Source organism: Equus asinus, chromosome 1 (assembly GCF_041296235.1).
Source record: "Equus asinus isolate D_3611 breed Donkey chromosome 1, EquAss-T2T_v2, whole genome shotgun sequence".
Taxonomy (NCBI): domain Eukaryota; kingdom Metazoa; phylum Chordata; class Mammalia; order Perissodactyla; family Equidae; genus Equus; species Equus asinus.
In genome coordinates this window covers 196,040,244-196,053,899 of record NC_091790.1, presented here as the reverse complement: position 1 = coordinate 196,053,899, position 13,656 = coordinate 196,040,244, and the positions used below count along the sequence as shown (strand labels likewise).

The following is a 13,656-nucleotide window of genomic DNA, read 5'->3' as shown; positions in this document are numbered from 1 at the left end:
GCCCGACTGTGGTGGATTCCCAATGAGGGATGGAAGACTGAGGGCTGAGCTTGTTTGGGGGACTTGTAACTGGTCCTCCAGTAATGTTAGAGACCCAGGTTAGGTCCTTTCCATGCAGGGAAAGGGACTCCCTCCCTGTCCGCTGGGCATCACTGAGAGTCAATAGCCAAACATGGGAATTCACACTTTAATACATTCCTTAATTTACCATCTATTAAATACTTTCTCTACTTGCAGTCCTAAGCAATAGGCTTTGAATTCTGTGTCCGGAGTTTGAAACATGTTTGAAAATTTTGACAATTTCATGTATTTGGCATTTTAACTTCTGTAAACAAATAGGAACTAGAGTTGGAAAACCTCGGGCTCAAATCCCAGCTGTACATTTGTTAACTCTATGACTCGGGATTGAGATCTTTAACATCCTGAGGCTCAGTTTGTATCACCTGTGAAATGGAGATGGTAGCTTTCACGGCTTTGTTGTGACATAAGAACCAGTGCATGGCGGGCCTCGCTGAATAAGGCCTGCCCAGTCAGCACCCCTTATCCACAATTCTGTAATCAAAATGCTTTGACAACCGAAAGTTCTTTTCTAATTTTGTGTCGGAATAACTAGTCAGCTAAACCTGGTCTGAACTTACAAAGTGAGGCTATTTATAGTCTTTATTTATTCCTTTTAGTGTGAATATTTATGTATTATGCTTCAGAATTAGTATTGTATGTGGTCACAGGGTGCTGCCAGGATCCTTCTGGGATTAAATCTGAAACACACCTGGTCTCATCTTATCTTTCTGATACGAAATTATCATGGCATTATTGCCCCATTACCTTCCATTAAAGCCCAAAATGCACACATACACATAATCATTAAAGAAAATGCGAGTTTCCGTGTGGAAAAACCCAATTGATGTACTCCTTCATTCACATACCCAAAATTTACTAAGCCCTTAGACTGTGTAGGACATGTTGCTAGGTATTGTGAGGGCTATAAAGATGAAAAGAGAGTCCTACCACTAAGAAAACAGAAATCTAGTGTTGGGGATAAACTTGGCAGAAGGCTAATTATAATGAAAGGCAGAATGTGCTAATTTCCCTGGTTCGTAATTCCACACAGGACGAGTTCACATCTGGATAGAGGATGCAGCTTCATAAAGAAGGGACACTTGAGACAGTCTCTGAAGGGTGGGTAAGAACTTGCCAGGCAAAGATGGCAGGAGAGGGTATTCCAGGCATAAAGAACAGCAAGGAAAAGGATGTGAAAGCAGGGCAGAATTAACAGATTTGTTGACTAGCGAGTGGTCCAGTTTGGTGGTAACACAAAGGATGTGGTAGGAAGGAGGCGAGAGTAAGGCTAGAGGGATAGATAGGCAAAGCTGTGGAAGGCTGGGATTGCCAAGGCAACTTGGTGTTTGATTCAGCAGACAAGGGAAGGAATAGCCGCTGTTGTTTCAATTTTGTTTTTTTTCTGATCGCTAAAATAATACATGTTCAAATGCAAAGAATTTAGAAAACAAAGAAGACATATATACAGGAAAATATTTACATGCCTATAACCTACACCCAGAGATAGCCATTGTTAATATTTTTAAATGCATCCTTCTAGTGTTTTACTGTATGAAGGTAGATAGATAGCTAGTTTGATTAACTTTTAGAGTAATGTGTAAATTAAGTTACATTGCCTAAAATTATTAAAAAAACAGCTGAAGAACATAATATTTTAGAAAAATAAGTGTAACAGCATATGTGGATAGGTTGGATATAGGGAAATGTATGAATAAGAAAACCATTAAGAATGCTGTTACAATGATCAAGAGGAAATAAATACTTGAAACTGCGTGGTGGCTGTGGAAAAAGACAGGGGGACTGGATGAAAAAAAAACCCCTAAAGATGGCAATCCAAGTGGTCTAGAAGAGAGAAAGAAAAATCAGACACCTTCCAGGTTTCAAACCTGGATGATTTGGGTCATGAACATGATATTGGCTTTGGCGGAGGGGAGGATTGTGTGTTTTTCTATATGTATTGAGTATGTGGTGGTGGTCGTCAGGCAGTTAGAGATGTGTGCTGGGAGGAAAAATGCAGTTCGAGGTTCATTTACATTTTTAAGATTGCTCTGGTTAAGGAAGACAGCGAGATTTCTGAAGGAGAGAATAGAGAGATAAAAGAAGAACGAGAAGAGAAATATGAGGACATCCAGATTTAGAAAGACAAAGAGCCAGATGAGGAATGGTCAGAATAGTCAGAGAACTAAGAGACTGTCCTTGAAGTCACGGGTGGAAGTGGTTTTAAAAACATGTTTTCATAGCCTGCAATGTCACAGAGAAGACAAGGAGGATGAGGATTGAGCACATAAGATGAAAAGAAGTATTGTATAAGGTACCTGGCCCAGTTCCTGGGACATGGAAAGAGCTCAGCTAATAGCAGGTGTTACTATGATTAAAAGACTCTTAAATTGGGCAGTTAGGCAGTGTTTACAGGACCCAGTACAGAGTTGAGGCTTAATAAATGTGTTGAATGAAATAATGAATGAGTAGAAGACAAAAGGGGAAGAGTCTAGGAGTAGTGACAATGTGGGAGTGGCAACTCCTAATCTGTTCATCAGAACCAGTCGTCTCCTTGCCTCTTGGGAACTTCTGCCCTGTAGGAATGTGTCTCCTGGCCATTGAGATTAACCATGCCTAGAGGCTGGTGTGCTTGGGGAGCCAGCGCAGCCATCAGAGAGCACGATCAAGAGAGAGGTTGATGCCCATTTCCGACTAAGAATTCCTGGTTTCTCACAGGTAGTACAGAGAACTGGTGTCAAGTGCAATGGGTAACTTCAGTGTCATCAGGGAATTTGTGCTCCTGGGATTTTCTCATCTCCATGAATTTCAGATCCTCCTGTTTGCTTTGATCCTATTGATATATGTGCTGACAGTGCTGGGGAACCTGGCCATTATCACCCTCACATGCCTCAACTCCCGTCTCCACTCACCCATGTGCTTTTTCCTCTGCAACTTCTCCCTCATGGAGATGTTGGTCACCTGCACTGTGGTTCCTAGGATGCTGGCAGACCTACTGACCACTCACAAGACCATGTCCCTGGCAGAATGCCTGACCCAGTCTTTCTTTTACTTTTCCCTGGGCTCTACCAACTTCCTGATCCTCACAGTAATGGCCTTTGATCGCTACATGGCCATCTGCCACCCTCTGCACTACCCAACCATCATGAATGGTCCAGTCTGTGTGAAGCTGGTGGTGGTCTGCTGGGTGGTCGGGTTCCTCTCCATCATCTCCCCCACCCTGCAGAAAACCCAGCTCTGGTTCTGTGGCCCTAATGTCATTGACCACTACTTCTGTGACTCTGCCCCACTTCTCAAGCTTTCCTGCTCTGACACTCGCCACATTGAGCACATGGACTTCTTCCTGTCCTTGGTCTTTGTGCTGGCCACCATGCTGCTCATTGTGGTCTCCTACATCCTCATCGTGGCTGCAGTGCTGCACATTCCCTCCTCCTCTGGGCGCCAGAAAGCCTTTTCTACTTGTGCTTCGCACCTCACTGTGGTGGTACTGGGTTATGGCAGTGCCATCTTCATCTACGTGAGGCCAGGCAAAGGCCACTCCACACACTTGAAGAAGTCAGTGGCCCTGTTGACTGCAGTGGTGACCCCATTCCTCAACCCCTTCATCTTCACCTTCCGGAATGAGAAGGTCAAGGAGGTCATTGAGGATATGACCGAAAGGATCCTCCTCAGAGACCCAGCAGCTCACAGATGAGAAGGCCAGAGAGCATCTGTGAAGCGTGAAGGAGGAAGCAACTTTTGCTGCAGGTGGACACCCAGGTGCCCATGCTAGAGCTCCTCAGTCTCCTTCTTCTTCGTCTCCCCTGCGCCCTCGCCCCATGGAAGACTCCGTTCACTCACTACAGAGAGCTAATGAGCTCACATCATCTGAGTATCTCAAAGGCAGGTGTCTGTTTGTCTGTTACAGGGAAAAAATGGATAATTTCGGGGAACTATGGAGTGAAAGAGTGAAGACAGTGCGATAATATCAATTAAAAGAGAGAACCCAAGTAAAGATCTTAGTCCAGGGTCTGTTATATAGTAAGAGCTCAGGAAATGTGCCAATTATTATAAAAATGTGCTATTAAAATCCTTCCTCTTCAGTCTGACTCTATCGTTTGTTTACAGTCCTTTACACTTCTTTGTGTGCAACAATTTTTTGGCTGTGTTCCTTTCTCTGGAACTATCTTGGATGGGGTTCTGAAAGTGAGAGATTCTTTGAGAAGGGCAGAGAGGCCTGGCATGCGCCAAATAGAAGAAATTATGGGCCTTCCATTAGCACCCCCTTTATGGGTCTGCTCCTGGAGTAGAAACACCAGTCACACCCAGGCTGCACACTTCTCCTTTCCAAGTTCCCAAACCTCTTACTTTAAACATAAATGACTCTCTTGGGGCCACTTTCCCAACCCCCTTACACAGAAAATTCATGAGGGCCCCATTCCTAGACGTTGTCTTTTTCATGCACTCCAGAAATAAGAGGCAGCTGGGATCACTGCTCCCAGACTTGCTGCCTTGAAGCACCTAGGCCAGGATATTCCTGGGGGTCCTGGGTGGTAAAGGAAAGTTGGCAGAAGCCAGATGAGGTGGAGGAATGAAGTGGGCCTTGTGTTGTGGGTAATGGAGTGAGAGGGTTGATGCGAGAAGTCATTCCTTGGAAATCTGGGAAAGGTTTAGGAAGTCATGGGAACATGGTGGGGGTAGGAACACCTCTAGTGTCTGATTTCTTATACTAGACTGAAGCCTGGGCTGGGATTAGCAAAGCAGGACAAAGAGTAGATGCAATTTTTCTCTTATTGCTGAAGCTAGCTCCATTCACAGGATTTCTGGAGGAGAGGCCCTGGTCCTAATTTGCAGTATCACAGTAGAGGGTCCACCTCTTAGAGCCACAGCAGCAAGAGATAGGTGGTGGTGGGAGGGGAGAGCTTCCTAGCATGTGCACCTAGAGGCATGAGTCTTTTGTTATTGCCAGGTAGCGTGATCTCCAATTAAGATTTTTTTTAAACTACCACAGGACATATTCTTATCTGTGGGCCTCTCCAAGAAAGTGGGTAGATACTTTTGATTCTGCAGTAAATGCCAGCTGGTAAAACATTTTTCTGTCTAAGAACTTTCTCTCCTCTACCCGTCAAGGGACTAATTACTTACCCTCCTTGCAAACTTTGTGAAAAGCTGAAGAGCTAAATGGGAAGCAATTATCTCCTTCTGACATGCAAACACTTTCCTTCAGCTCATCCTGAAATAATCTGCACACAGATCCACTCAGTTTTTCCTCTGGAGAGACTCCCTTCCGCCACTCTCCCATCCCTGCACACATTTGCTTTTAAAACAATTAAAAATAATCAACAGCCTACAGCAGTCTATTGCCTGATTTTACAGTGTTCTCTTAGGAGTGGAATCTCTGTCTGGTCAGTTTGGGGAAGGTATAGCTTGCTCGGGCCTCCACAATAATCAGCCATCAGCCAGCATCACACAGGTGCGACATTCTCAACAAACTTGCCTGTGGTCCCTTACTACTCAAAGGGTGATCCTTGGAACACCACTGGCATCTCCTGAGAGCTTGTTAGAAATTCAGAATCTCAGACTCCACCCCAGACCTACTGAATCAGAATCTGCATTTTAACAGGAATCACCCTGGGTGATTCACATGCACATTAATATCTGAGGAGCCCTGATCTGGGCAATCTGCTGGTGGAAGTTTCAGTCAGGAAATTGTGTAAGAAAGTGCTTGTTCCAGTTTCAACAATGTGAAGGGAACTAGAAGAGGGAATTTGAGGATGTGTTTGCGATTATTGGAGCCATCCTTTCTTAATCACTTTCATCCCTGGTCCTATTTCTAAGGACAGTAACCAGAATTTAGGCCCCCCAGATTTTCATCCTAGTTTGACTTTAAGCTTCTTGAGTGACTTTGGCCAAATGGTGCAGCCTTGGACTCACTGTGAGAATCCTGTGTGGACAGGACCTAGATGTTTTGGTTCCATACGTTTTTCTTGATATGACAGAGACCCTCGGTGTGCAGAATGTCAAATGAGGCTCCTGCTTAGACATAACCTAGAAAATAATTTTAGCATACTTTTTCCCCTTGCCAGAAGGAACCTGGGGATTCCCGTTTAAGACAGTCTGGCTGTATGAAAGTGTCCCCACATTTAGAGTCATGATGTCACTAAATTAGAGCCTCATGGAATCGGAAGGGAGTGTGTAGCTCACCCAGATGCACCTCCTCTGAAGGCAGGCACCCCCACTGCAACACACACCCTTCTCAGGTGAGCGTGGAGCCCCTGCCTGCACCAAGTCTAGGGGATGCAGCACTCACAGCTGGGAGGCAGTCCCCTTCTTTGCTGCAGTGTTCTAAATTTTAGGATGAAACCCTTATATTGAACCTCACTGTGGTCTCTCTAACATTCACTCACCCTGCAATTTTGAGTTACACAGGCAGACTCACAAATAAACAAGGACGGCTACATATTCCCCTACAAAATATTCAGATTTACAAGTGGGATGTTGCCGTTGAACAATTTCTAGACCTCTCACCATCCACATTGCTTCTTCTTGTCCCTGTTGTTATGTGGATCTTGGAACTGGTTGTGCTACTAGTTTAGACAACTAACTAGATAGAGTGCAGTGGGATAACTTTTTCCCGTGCTTTATTTGTCACACTTCTACTGTCACCTAAGATGGCATTCTGTGTTCATTTTATAGTGTTTACTCATGTTCTGAATTCATCTACGAACCCTGTTACTAAAGAAATGGGGGTTTATTCAACTTCTACTGTGTTCTAGGCACAGGAGATACAAAGACATATAAGGTATGGTACCTAACTTGAGTAGCTGAGAATTTATTGTGGTTACAAACTATGCGTTAGTTTCCCTAGTATGCAAAGCACTGTGGGAATACAGGGAGGAAGTGGCTTATTCTCTTTGGTTAAATTGAAGGTCTTTCCAAACACACCGTCATTTGAGTTGAGCTTTGAAGTATGTACAGCAAGTTCGCAGGTCAAGAAGATGAAAAGTGAATTGCAGAGAGAGGCAACTAAATGTATAAAACAATGTAGGCATAAAAATGGCATATTATTTAGGCAACGAAATCCTGGGGAGATGGAATTAATGAATGCGCTCTGGAGAGTGGTCATGGACATTTTCACTAATCAGATCCAGGTCTCATGTGGGACTTGTAGGTGTCCTCTGAAAGATGTTCCACTCTGAAATTACAGGACATATCTGATTACAGTAAACCTTGTAATGGATACAGAGGGCACTGGTGTGGAAAACTTTGCATGCTAGGGCAATTATATTGTATTCACAAAAGGTGTTATTTACCTTCAGTGCTGTAATTTTATTGCCTTCAGTTTTGAAAATGACCTAAGTGAGTTCAGAAAGAGCTTAGGAATAGTTCTGTTAAAGGGTAATTTCATGAGGTTTGCTTCCATGGGGCTTGACACATATCTAACTCCCGGGAAGGAGAATGACAAAGATTCTGGGTTGAATTGGGAAGAGGATCTAAGGAAAACCCAAAGACAGAATGCTCTGGAGCGCTTCTCTGGAGGCCTCTTGAGAGCTACTTGTTAAATGATCAGGAATTAAATATAGCCATTATTAACAATTAAATAATAGAAACGTATAACCAAATAGATTATGTTAAAATCACAGGTTATAAAAACTCTAAACTCCTAATTACCTTGCTACATTTTACTTTTACCTATGTCATTGAAGTCATTTGTATCTCCTTGGTGAAAATACCGTATAATGGTGTGCTACTAAGCATGTCTTCCCATCTCTAAGTTCAGTGATGTCATGTTGATAGTTTGAAATTATGCATGATGGGAGTGAAACTCACACCGGGAAAACTGGCAAATGCTGGAAGTCAGAAAATGCTGCAACTAGACAGCCAGTGTTAAATGTTTACCAACAGACCACTAGATCACTATCACTTTTCTTCAGTATCTATTAGGCACTGTTGCAAGGACCATTTTGAATTTCCATCAGGAAATTCAAAGCTTGAAGAATTGGCGAGCTAGATTGACATGAATATGGTCCTCTATAGGCAACACTAAAATTTTGCAACTTAACCTGAGAGGGTTTTACACTTCACCAAACTCTTAAAATCTTATGTACACAGGGCCTTTATGCTACTACTGGTCACTATAGGACCTAGGCTTGGCTTTTATTTGAAAAATTGTTATATTCCTTTATCTTCTCTCATCAAGAGTTCCTTAACTTTAATTTCTTGCCCCTTAATCCTCCCAACAGGAAGGAATAAATCTACTTTTCAGATTCCTACTGGATTTACATGTATGACAATGGATTCTTGTGTTAGCTATTTAGAACCTTATATTTCTAATGGTTGCTTGCTAGCACACTGCATTTCTGGGCAAAGAATGTCAGACAAATGGAGGGTGGGTGGCGAAGATGCAGGTATTTTAGAGTCATGAAATATAGCCATAGATTCTACATATATTCTGGGTGTTATAAACAATCTCATCGCACTCCCCTTCAGTTGGTTCCAGTGTAAGCTACTTCTGTGGAGAGGCAAGGCTGTTGCCTTCTGTCAAATGACCTTATATCAAATGACCTTATGTAGACCAACAATCAGATCAATTGTTTCCATCTCCTGGGAAATATGGTATTTTAACAAAGGGAGTGTAGATCCACCATGCAATTAACTTTCTGTATGGACTGAATAAAGATATTACTTGGATGTGTGAGTGTTATTTGCTATCTTTCAAATGTTTGTAAGTACTATTGTGATAAATAAAACACAAATCTTTAAAAGTGACACTAAATCCATAGTTGCTGACAATATGTGTTTCTTTCAAGTGAGGATATTAAACATACAATTACTGTTATGAAGGGGTTCCTAGAATAATTGCAATCACAATTTTATAAACTTGATGGGAACTTGATGGATACACACTAAATAAGAGGCTGGATGAGTCTATCCTGAGTGGCTCCCAATCCTGGACATTCCAACTTTTAATTAACCCAACGTTGATCCAGATGCAAGAAAAATTTCCAAAGATGAAAAAGTCAAAATGAAGTTTGAAGAATCAGATTCTACTGTCAGTTCTGCCATTGCTTTGACTAATTCACTTTTCCTCACAATCATTGTTCCCTTATCTGTTAGTGGGTCAGAAACTGTTTGCAGCCCAAGAACCGATATTTCCCTTCTGGGCTCTCAGGCACTCATTATAAATAGGAAAACCCCTTACCAAAATGTGTTAGAATTAATTGTACTTTTTCCTCTCTCACACAGATGGAGAAATCTTTGAGGTTAGAATCTACATTTGTTTGATCTCTAGAAGTCAGTGCAGAGCAGAGTGCTCATGGTGAGTGATCTGTGAATATTTATTTAATTGAATTACTATGAGGGTAAAATCAAATGGAAAATGTATGTAAAAGTGTTTTTTAAAGTGAGAATATATATATATATATATATATGTATGCATACACACACAAAAGTTAAGTATTATCAGTGGAATTATTTTTAATTTCTTCATCATCCTTTCATTTATTCTAGAAATATTTGCTCTTCGAGGTGGTAAACAGAGGATAATTAGAGAAAATAAATCAATTTGTGCAATAGCCACAGCAAACACCAGCCTCATTGCTCTGATGTGTAATTGGAGGAGACAAGATTTTCGACCAGAAGCTGAAAGTAAGAACCTAAAGACACCCTCTGATTTGGGTGAGGGGCATCTCAACAAGAAAGAAAAGAACTTTCAGAAACTCAGAGAAAGGGGTACTTTGGTTAGGACGGGGTCAGCCTGGGGTGACAACAGAAGCAAGTAGTGAGAACCAATGGACCACTAAGTGAGCCACGTCCCCAAAGCTAGACACTCTGTATTCACCAAATGAGCCTACATGTCCCTGTCTTGTTCACTTCCACATAATAGGCTTTTAAAAAGCTTGGAATTTGCAGTAAATTAGTAGTTTCCATTGACTTAAAGTAAGTGGGGCTAAGAGTACACTCTTGATGAGTGAAGTCACCCCAGCTTACTGGCAAAGGTAGTTTGGTAAATTAAAGTGTATTTGCAGAAACAATTTGGCAGAATATTTAAATTGAGGCTGTTTTCAGGATAGGTAGAAGCTAAGAAAACATCATGATTCTGAGGACAAAGTAACTGGAGAGGTTTTTAAAATTTCAGATTATAGTTGGGGGAGAGAAGGGCAGTGGAGCTGATGTTTCATTCCAAAGGGAGTATGGGACCTAATAGACTTTATGGAATTTTACACACACGTGCACACACAGACTAGGCCTGGATAATATCTCTTGATCAGAGAATTCTTCCTGCCTGCCATTCCTTGAATGGAAAGTCCATGTACTTCCTTCTGTTGAAAGCCCCACTCCTGGCTCCCAGGTTCTGGGCTACTTTCAGAGTTCTTGTAGCTGTTGGTGGGTATGGAGGCACTTTCATGGTGGCCTTTCAGAGCTTTGGGCCACACAGGGTAACACTGAGGACTTACTGTGGTTGTTACTCAGAGGCACAGAAGAAAAAACCTGAAGAAACTCGACAGTGGTCATCCCACCCAGCCTGATACTCTACCTCCTCACAGAACCACTTGATTGAACCTAGCCAGGTCCCTCAGGCTCATCATAGGCCCTTGTGGAGGCCTTTCAACCTCTGTATCTGCCCCCATACCACTGCCTTGACTGTCTCATTGCGAAGGGTAAGAATAAAGGGATTGAGAAAGGGGGTGAAGACTGATGTCACCAAGGCTACAGTCTTGTTGACTTCCACAGAGTGTGCTTTGCCAGGCCTGACATACAGGAAGATAGTGCTGCTGTAGCCAAGGAAGACCAGAGTGAGGTGAGACCCACACGTGGAGAAAGCCTTCTGGCGGCCTCTGGCAGAGGGGATCCGCAGCACAGTGGTCACGATGTAGCCATAGGAGATGAGGGTCATCAGGAAGGAGCTGAGGACAAAGGCCAAGGCCATCAGGAAGTCCCAGAATTCTAGCAGGCTGGTGTCTGAGCAGGACAGCTGCAGCAGAGGTGCATTGTCACAGAAGAAGTGATTAATGATGTTGCCATGGCAATAATTGAGATGAGCCCGGGAGAGAACAGTGGGCACCATGGCTAGGAAAGGAGCTGCCCAGGCAGCCCCTGCCAGCCGGGAACACACAGCCCAGCTCATCAGAGTGCCATAGCGCAGAGGGTGGCAGATGGCCACAAAGCGGTCAAGGGCCATGTCGGACAGGATGAGGAAGGAGGTGGAACCCAGGGAAAAGTAGAAGTAGAACTGAACCATACAGCCAGTGAAGGAAATGACTTTGTGGGGGACCAGCAGGCCTGAGAGCATCCTGGGCACTGTAGTCACGGTCACCAAGATCTCCAACAGGGAAAAGTTGCCCAGGAAGAAGTACATGGGAGTATGTAGGTGGCTGTCGGCTATGATCATGACTATGATGACAGTGTTTCCCATGAAGGCAAGAAGATAAAGCAGGAGGAAGGGCCCATACAGCAGAACCTGCAGCTCACCGAAAGAGGAGAAGCCCAAGAGGACAAATTCAGAAGGGTGGCTCAGATTTGCCATGATCCAGGGGCTAGGTGTCTATACATGGAAAGGCAACAAGAGACAGAGTTGGAGAGGCAGAGATAGTGACACAGAGCTAGAGAGAGAGAGAGAACCAGTGGCCGTGAAATCAAGATAGAGACAGAGAAAGAGAACAGGGAGAGAAAGACAAATAGGTGGTCAGTGATAAACAGAAGGACAGAGAGAGAGATAAAAAGCAATAACAACATGGGGATATGAGAATCATAGAGAAACAGAGTTAAGGAGTCATAGAAGTAAAAGCACAGAAAGCCATTGATAAGGAGAGAGAAAAACAGAGAGGAGCAGATTAAGGGAAACAACACAGCCACAGACATTGACATTTAGGGAGAGGGCCAGAAACAAGCAAAAGAGAAATGGAGAGGCAAGAGAGGGAGACCAAATCTGTGAGACAGAGAAACAGAGAAAGAGGGAGGGGAGGGAACATGGAAAGAAAGGGTGAGAATTAGAGTAAGTCACCCAGAAGCTCTCGAGTGTTGGTGCTGGGGGGTCTGAATCATGACTCAGTGATTGTGCACCACGACCCCTTTTAAAGGGTCCTTTAGGATCTTTCGGGCACTCTCTCTCTCTTGAAAACCTTCCCTCATTCACATTTCTCCAGTTCTGATCATAAAATTAACGGAAAGTCAGAGCTTTGAGTCAATAAATGAGCTTCCTTTAGGGAGGCCCTCTGGTATGCATTTGCAAAGACAGAGAGCAGAAAGGACACAGAAGGTCATGGAGATAAGCCTGAGAACCAGGTGGCTGCCCTGCCAGCTACTAGAGGGCATTAGTGGTCTACCTAATGGCCCTGCTCTGCCTCCACAGGCCTCCCCTGCACCTCCCCTACTCTCCTCGCTCGCACCGAAGCCGGGACCTGAGCTATGGACCTGGGTTTGAATTCTGATCTGACACTTGCTTGTGGAACACACTACTCCTCCCTTAACTTACCATCTCTGAGCCTCAGTTTACTCAGCTCTAGAATGAAGATAACAAGAGAACCAGCTTCTAGGGCTGTTACAAAGATCAAAGAGTAAACTGCTTTGTACATGGACCAGCATGTATTCTTATGCTCAACAAACAGTTATGGTCATTGTTGTCCTTGTTATTGCATGGCTGCCACTGCCCTCAAAGTTTCTTGGCTCATCACCTCTCTACTTTCTTGAGGGCCAACATGTGTGAAAGGTGTGTGTGCGTGCGAATATTTCCACAGCTTTATGTTTTTCCCTCGAATTTAAGGTCACTAAAAGGATACTTTAAAAAACTTCCAATAGTCAAAGAAAATAAAGATTACAATACAAACTATCAAGAAAGAGCATAACTGCATAGAAATATACTCTGTTCCTCTCTCTGGCCTCATAAAAGCTGTCCTGACCTCCAGCAATGGCACTCCAATTAAACACTCCCTCCACCCACTTTGTACCCATCCTACTGACAAACCTTAACAGTAGGGCTAAACCTACACTCAATGCTGAGAAATTCAAACCCAATCCTTGTGTCCGTGCTGCACAAAAGCCTGACCCATATACAAACCTAAGCCACTCACCTTAGCCTCTTAGCACAGTGCCTTCTCGAGATGTTCACATTAAGAAAGTCATGTCTAGAGATTCCTGCCTATTGGGTCCACTCTGTGACATGAGTGACAAGAGATATGAGGTTCATCGCCCTTGCTTGTATGTTGCAGCAGAGGAGGACAGGGGCTTCAGCACAGCTGGAATGGGGTGGCACTGCTGAGTGAGTGGCTTCACAAGCTACAACATCTCCAATCCTTATGCCAATTTCCTAATTAAAGGCTCACCCTGTGTTATCACAAAGCCCAGGGTGGCAACATTGATGTGGGGCTGGAACATGGGAAAGAAGTCCTTCTGGAGACGAGAGGGGAAAGGTGCTGTTTGTGTTCCTTCTTTCCCAAGGATGAGCGTTCGTGGTTCTCTCTATTCGCCCTGTCTCCAAGCCCTTGGTTTCTTGAAGTGGTTTAGAGCTGAGCTTACACTGGATGGAAAAGTTAGATTCCTGCAGAGCATTCTCTCTGGGAATGATGGGAAAGCAAGGAACCTTCTGGGGATTATGAGGTACTGGCGTTACTCCTTAGAATA

At 43.7% G+C, this 13,656-nt stretch overlaps 2 protein-coding genes across 2 annotated transcripts; one reads left to right on the top strand and one right to left on the bottom strand.

The window, feature by feature from the left end:
* The first annotated feature begins 2,803 nt into the window (after positions 1-2,803).
* Positions 2,804-3,751, top strand: LOC106833895 (olfactory receptor 6V1-like). Its single transcript, XM_014845247.3, has one exon. The coding sequence runs from the start codon at positions 2,804-2,806 to the stop codon at positions 3,749-3,751; it is 948 nt and encodes a 315-aa protein (XP_014700733.3).
* A 6,870-nt stretch (positions 3,752-10,621) lies between these two features.
* On the bottom strand, positions 10,622-11,563 carry LOC106833894 (olfactory receptor 6V1). The gene has a single exon (XM_014845246.3). The coding sequence runs from the start codon at positions 11,561-11,563 to the stop codon at positions 10,622-10,624; it is 942 nt and encodes a 313-aa protein (XP_014700732.3).
* Positions 11,564-13,656: the final 2,093 nt, after the last annotated feature.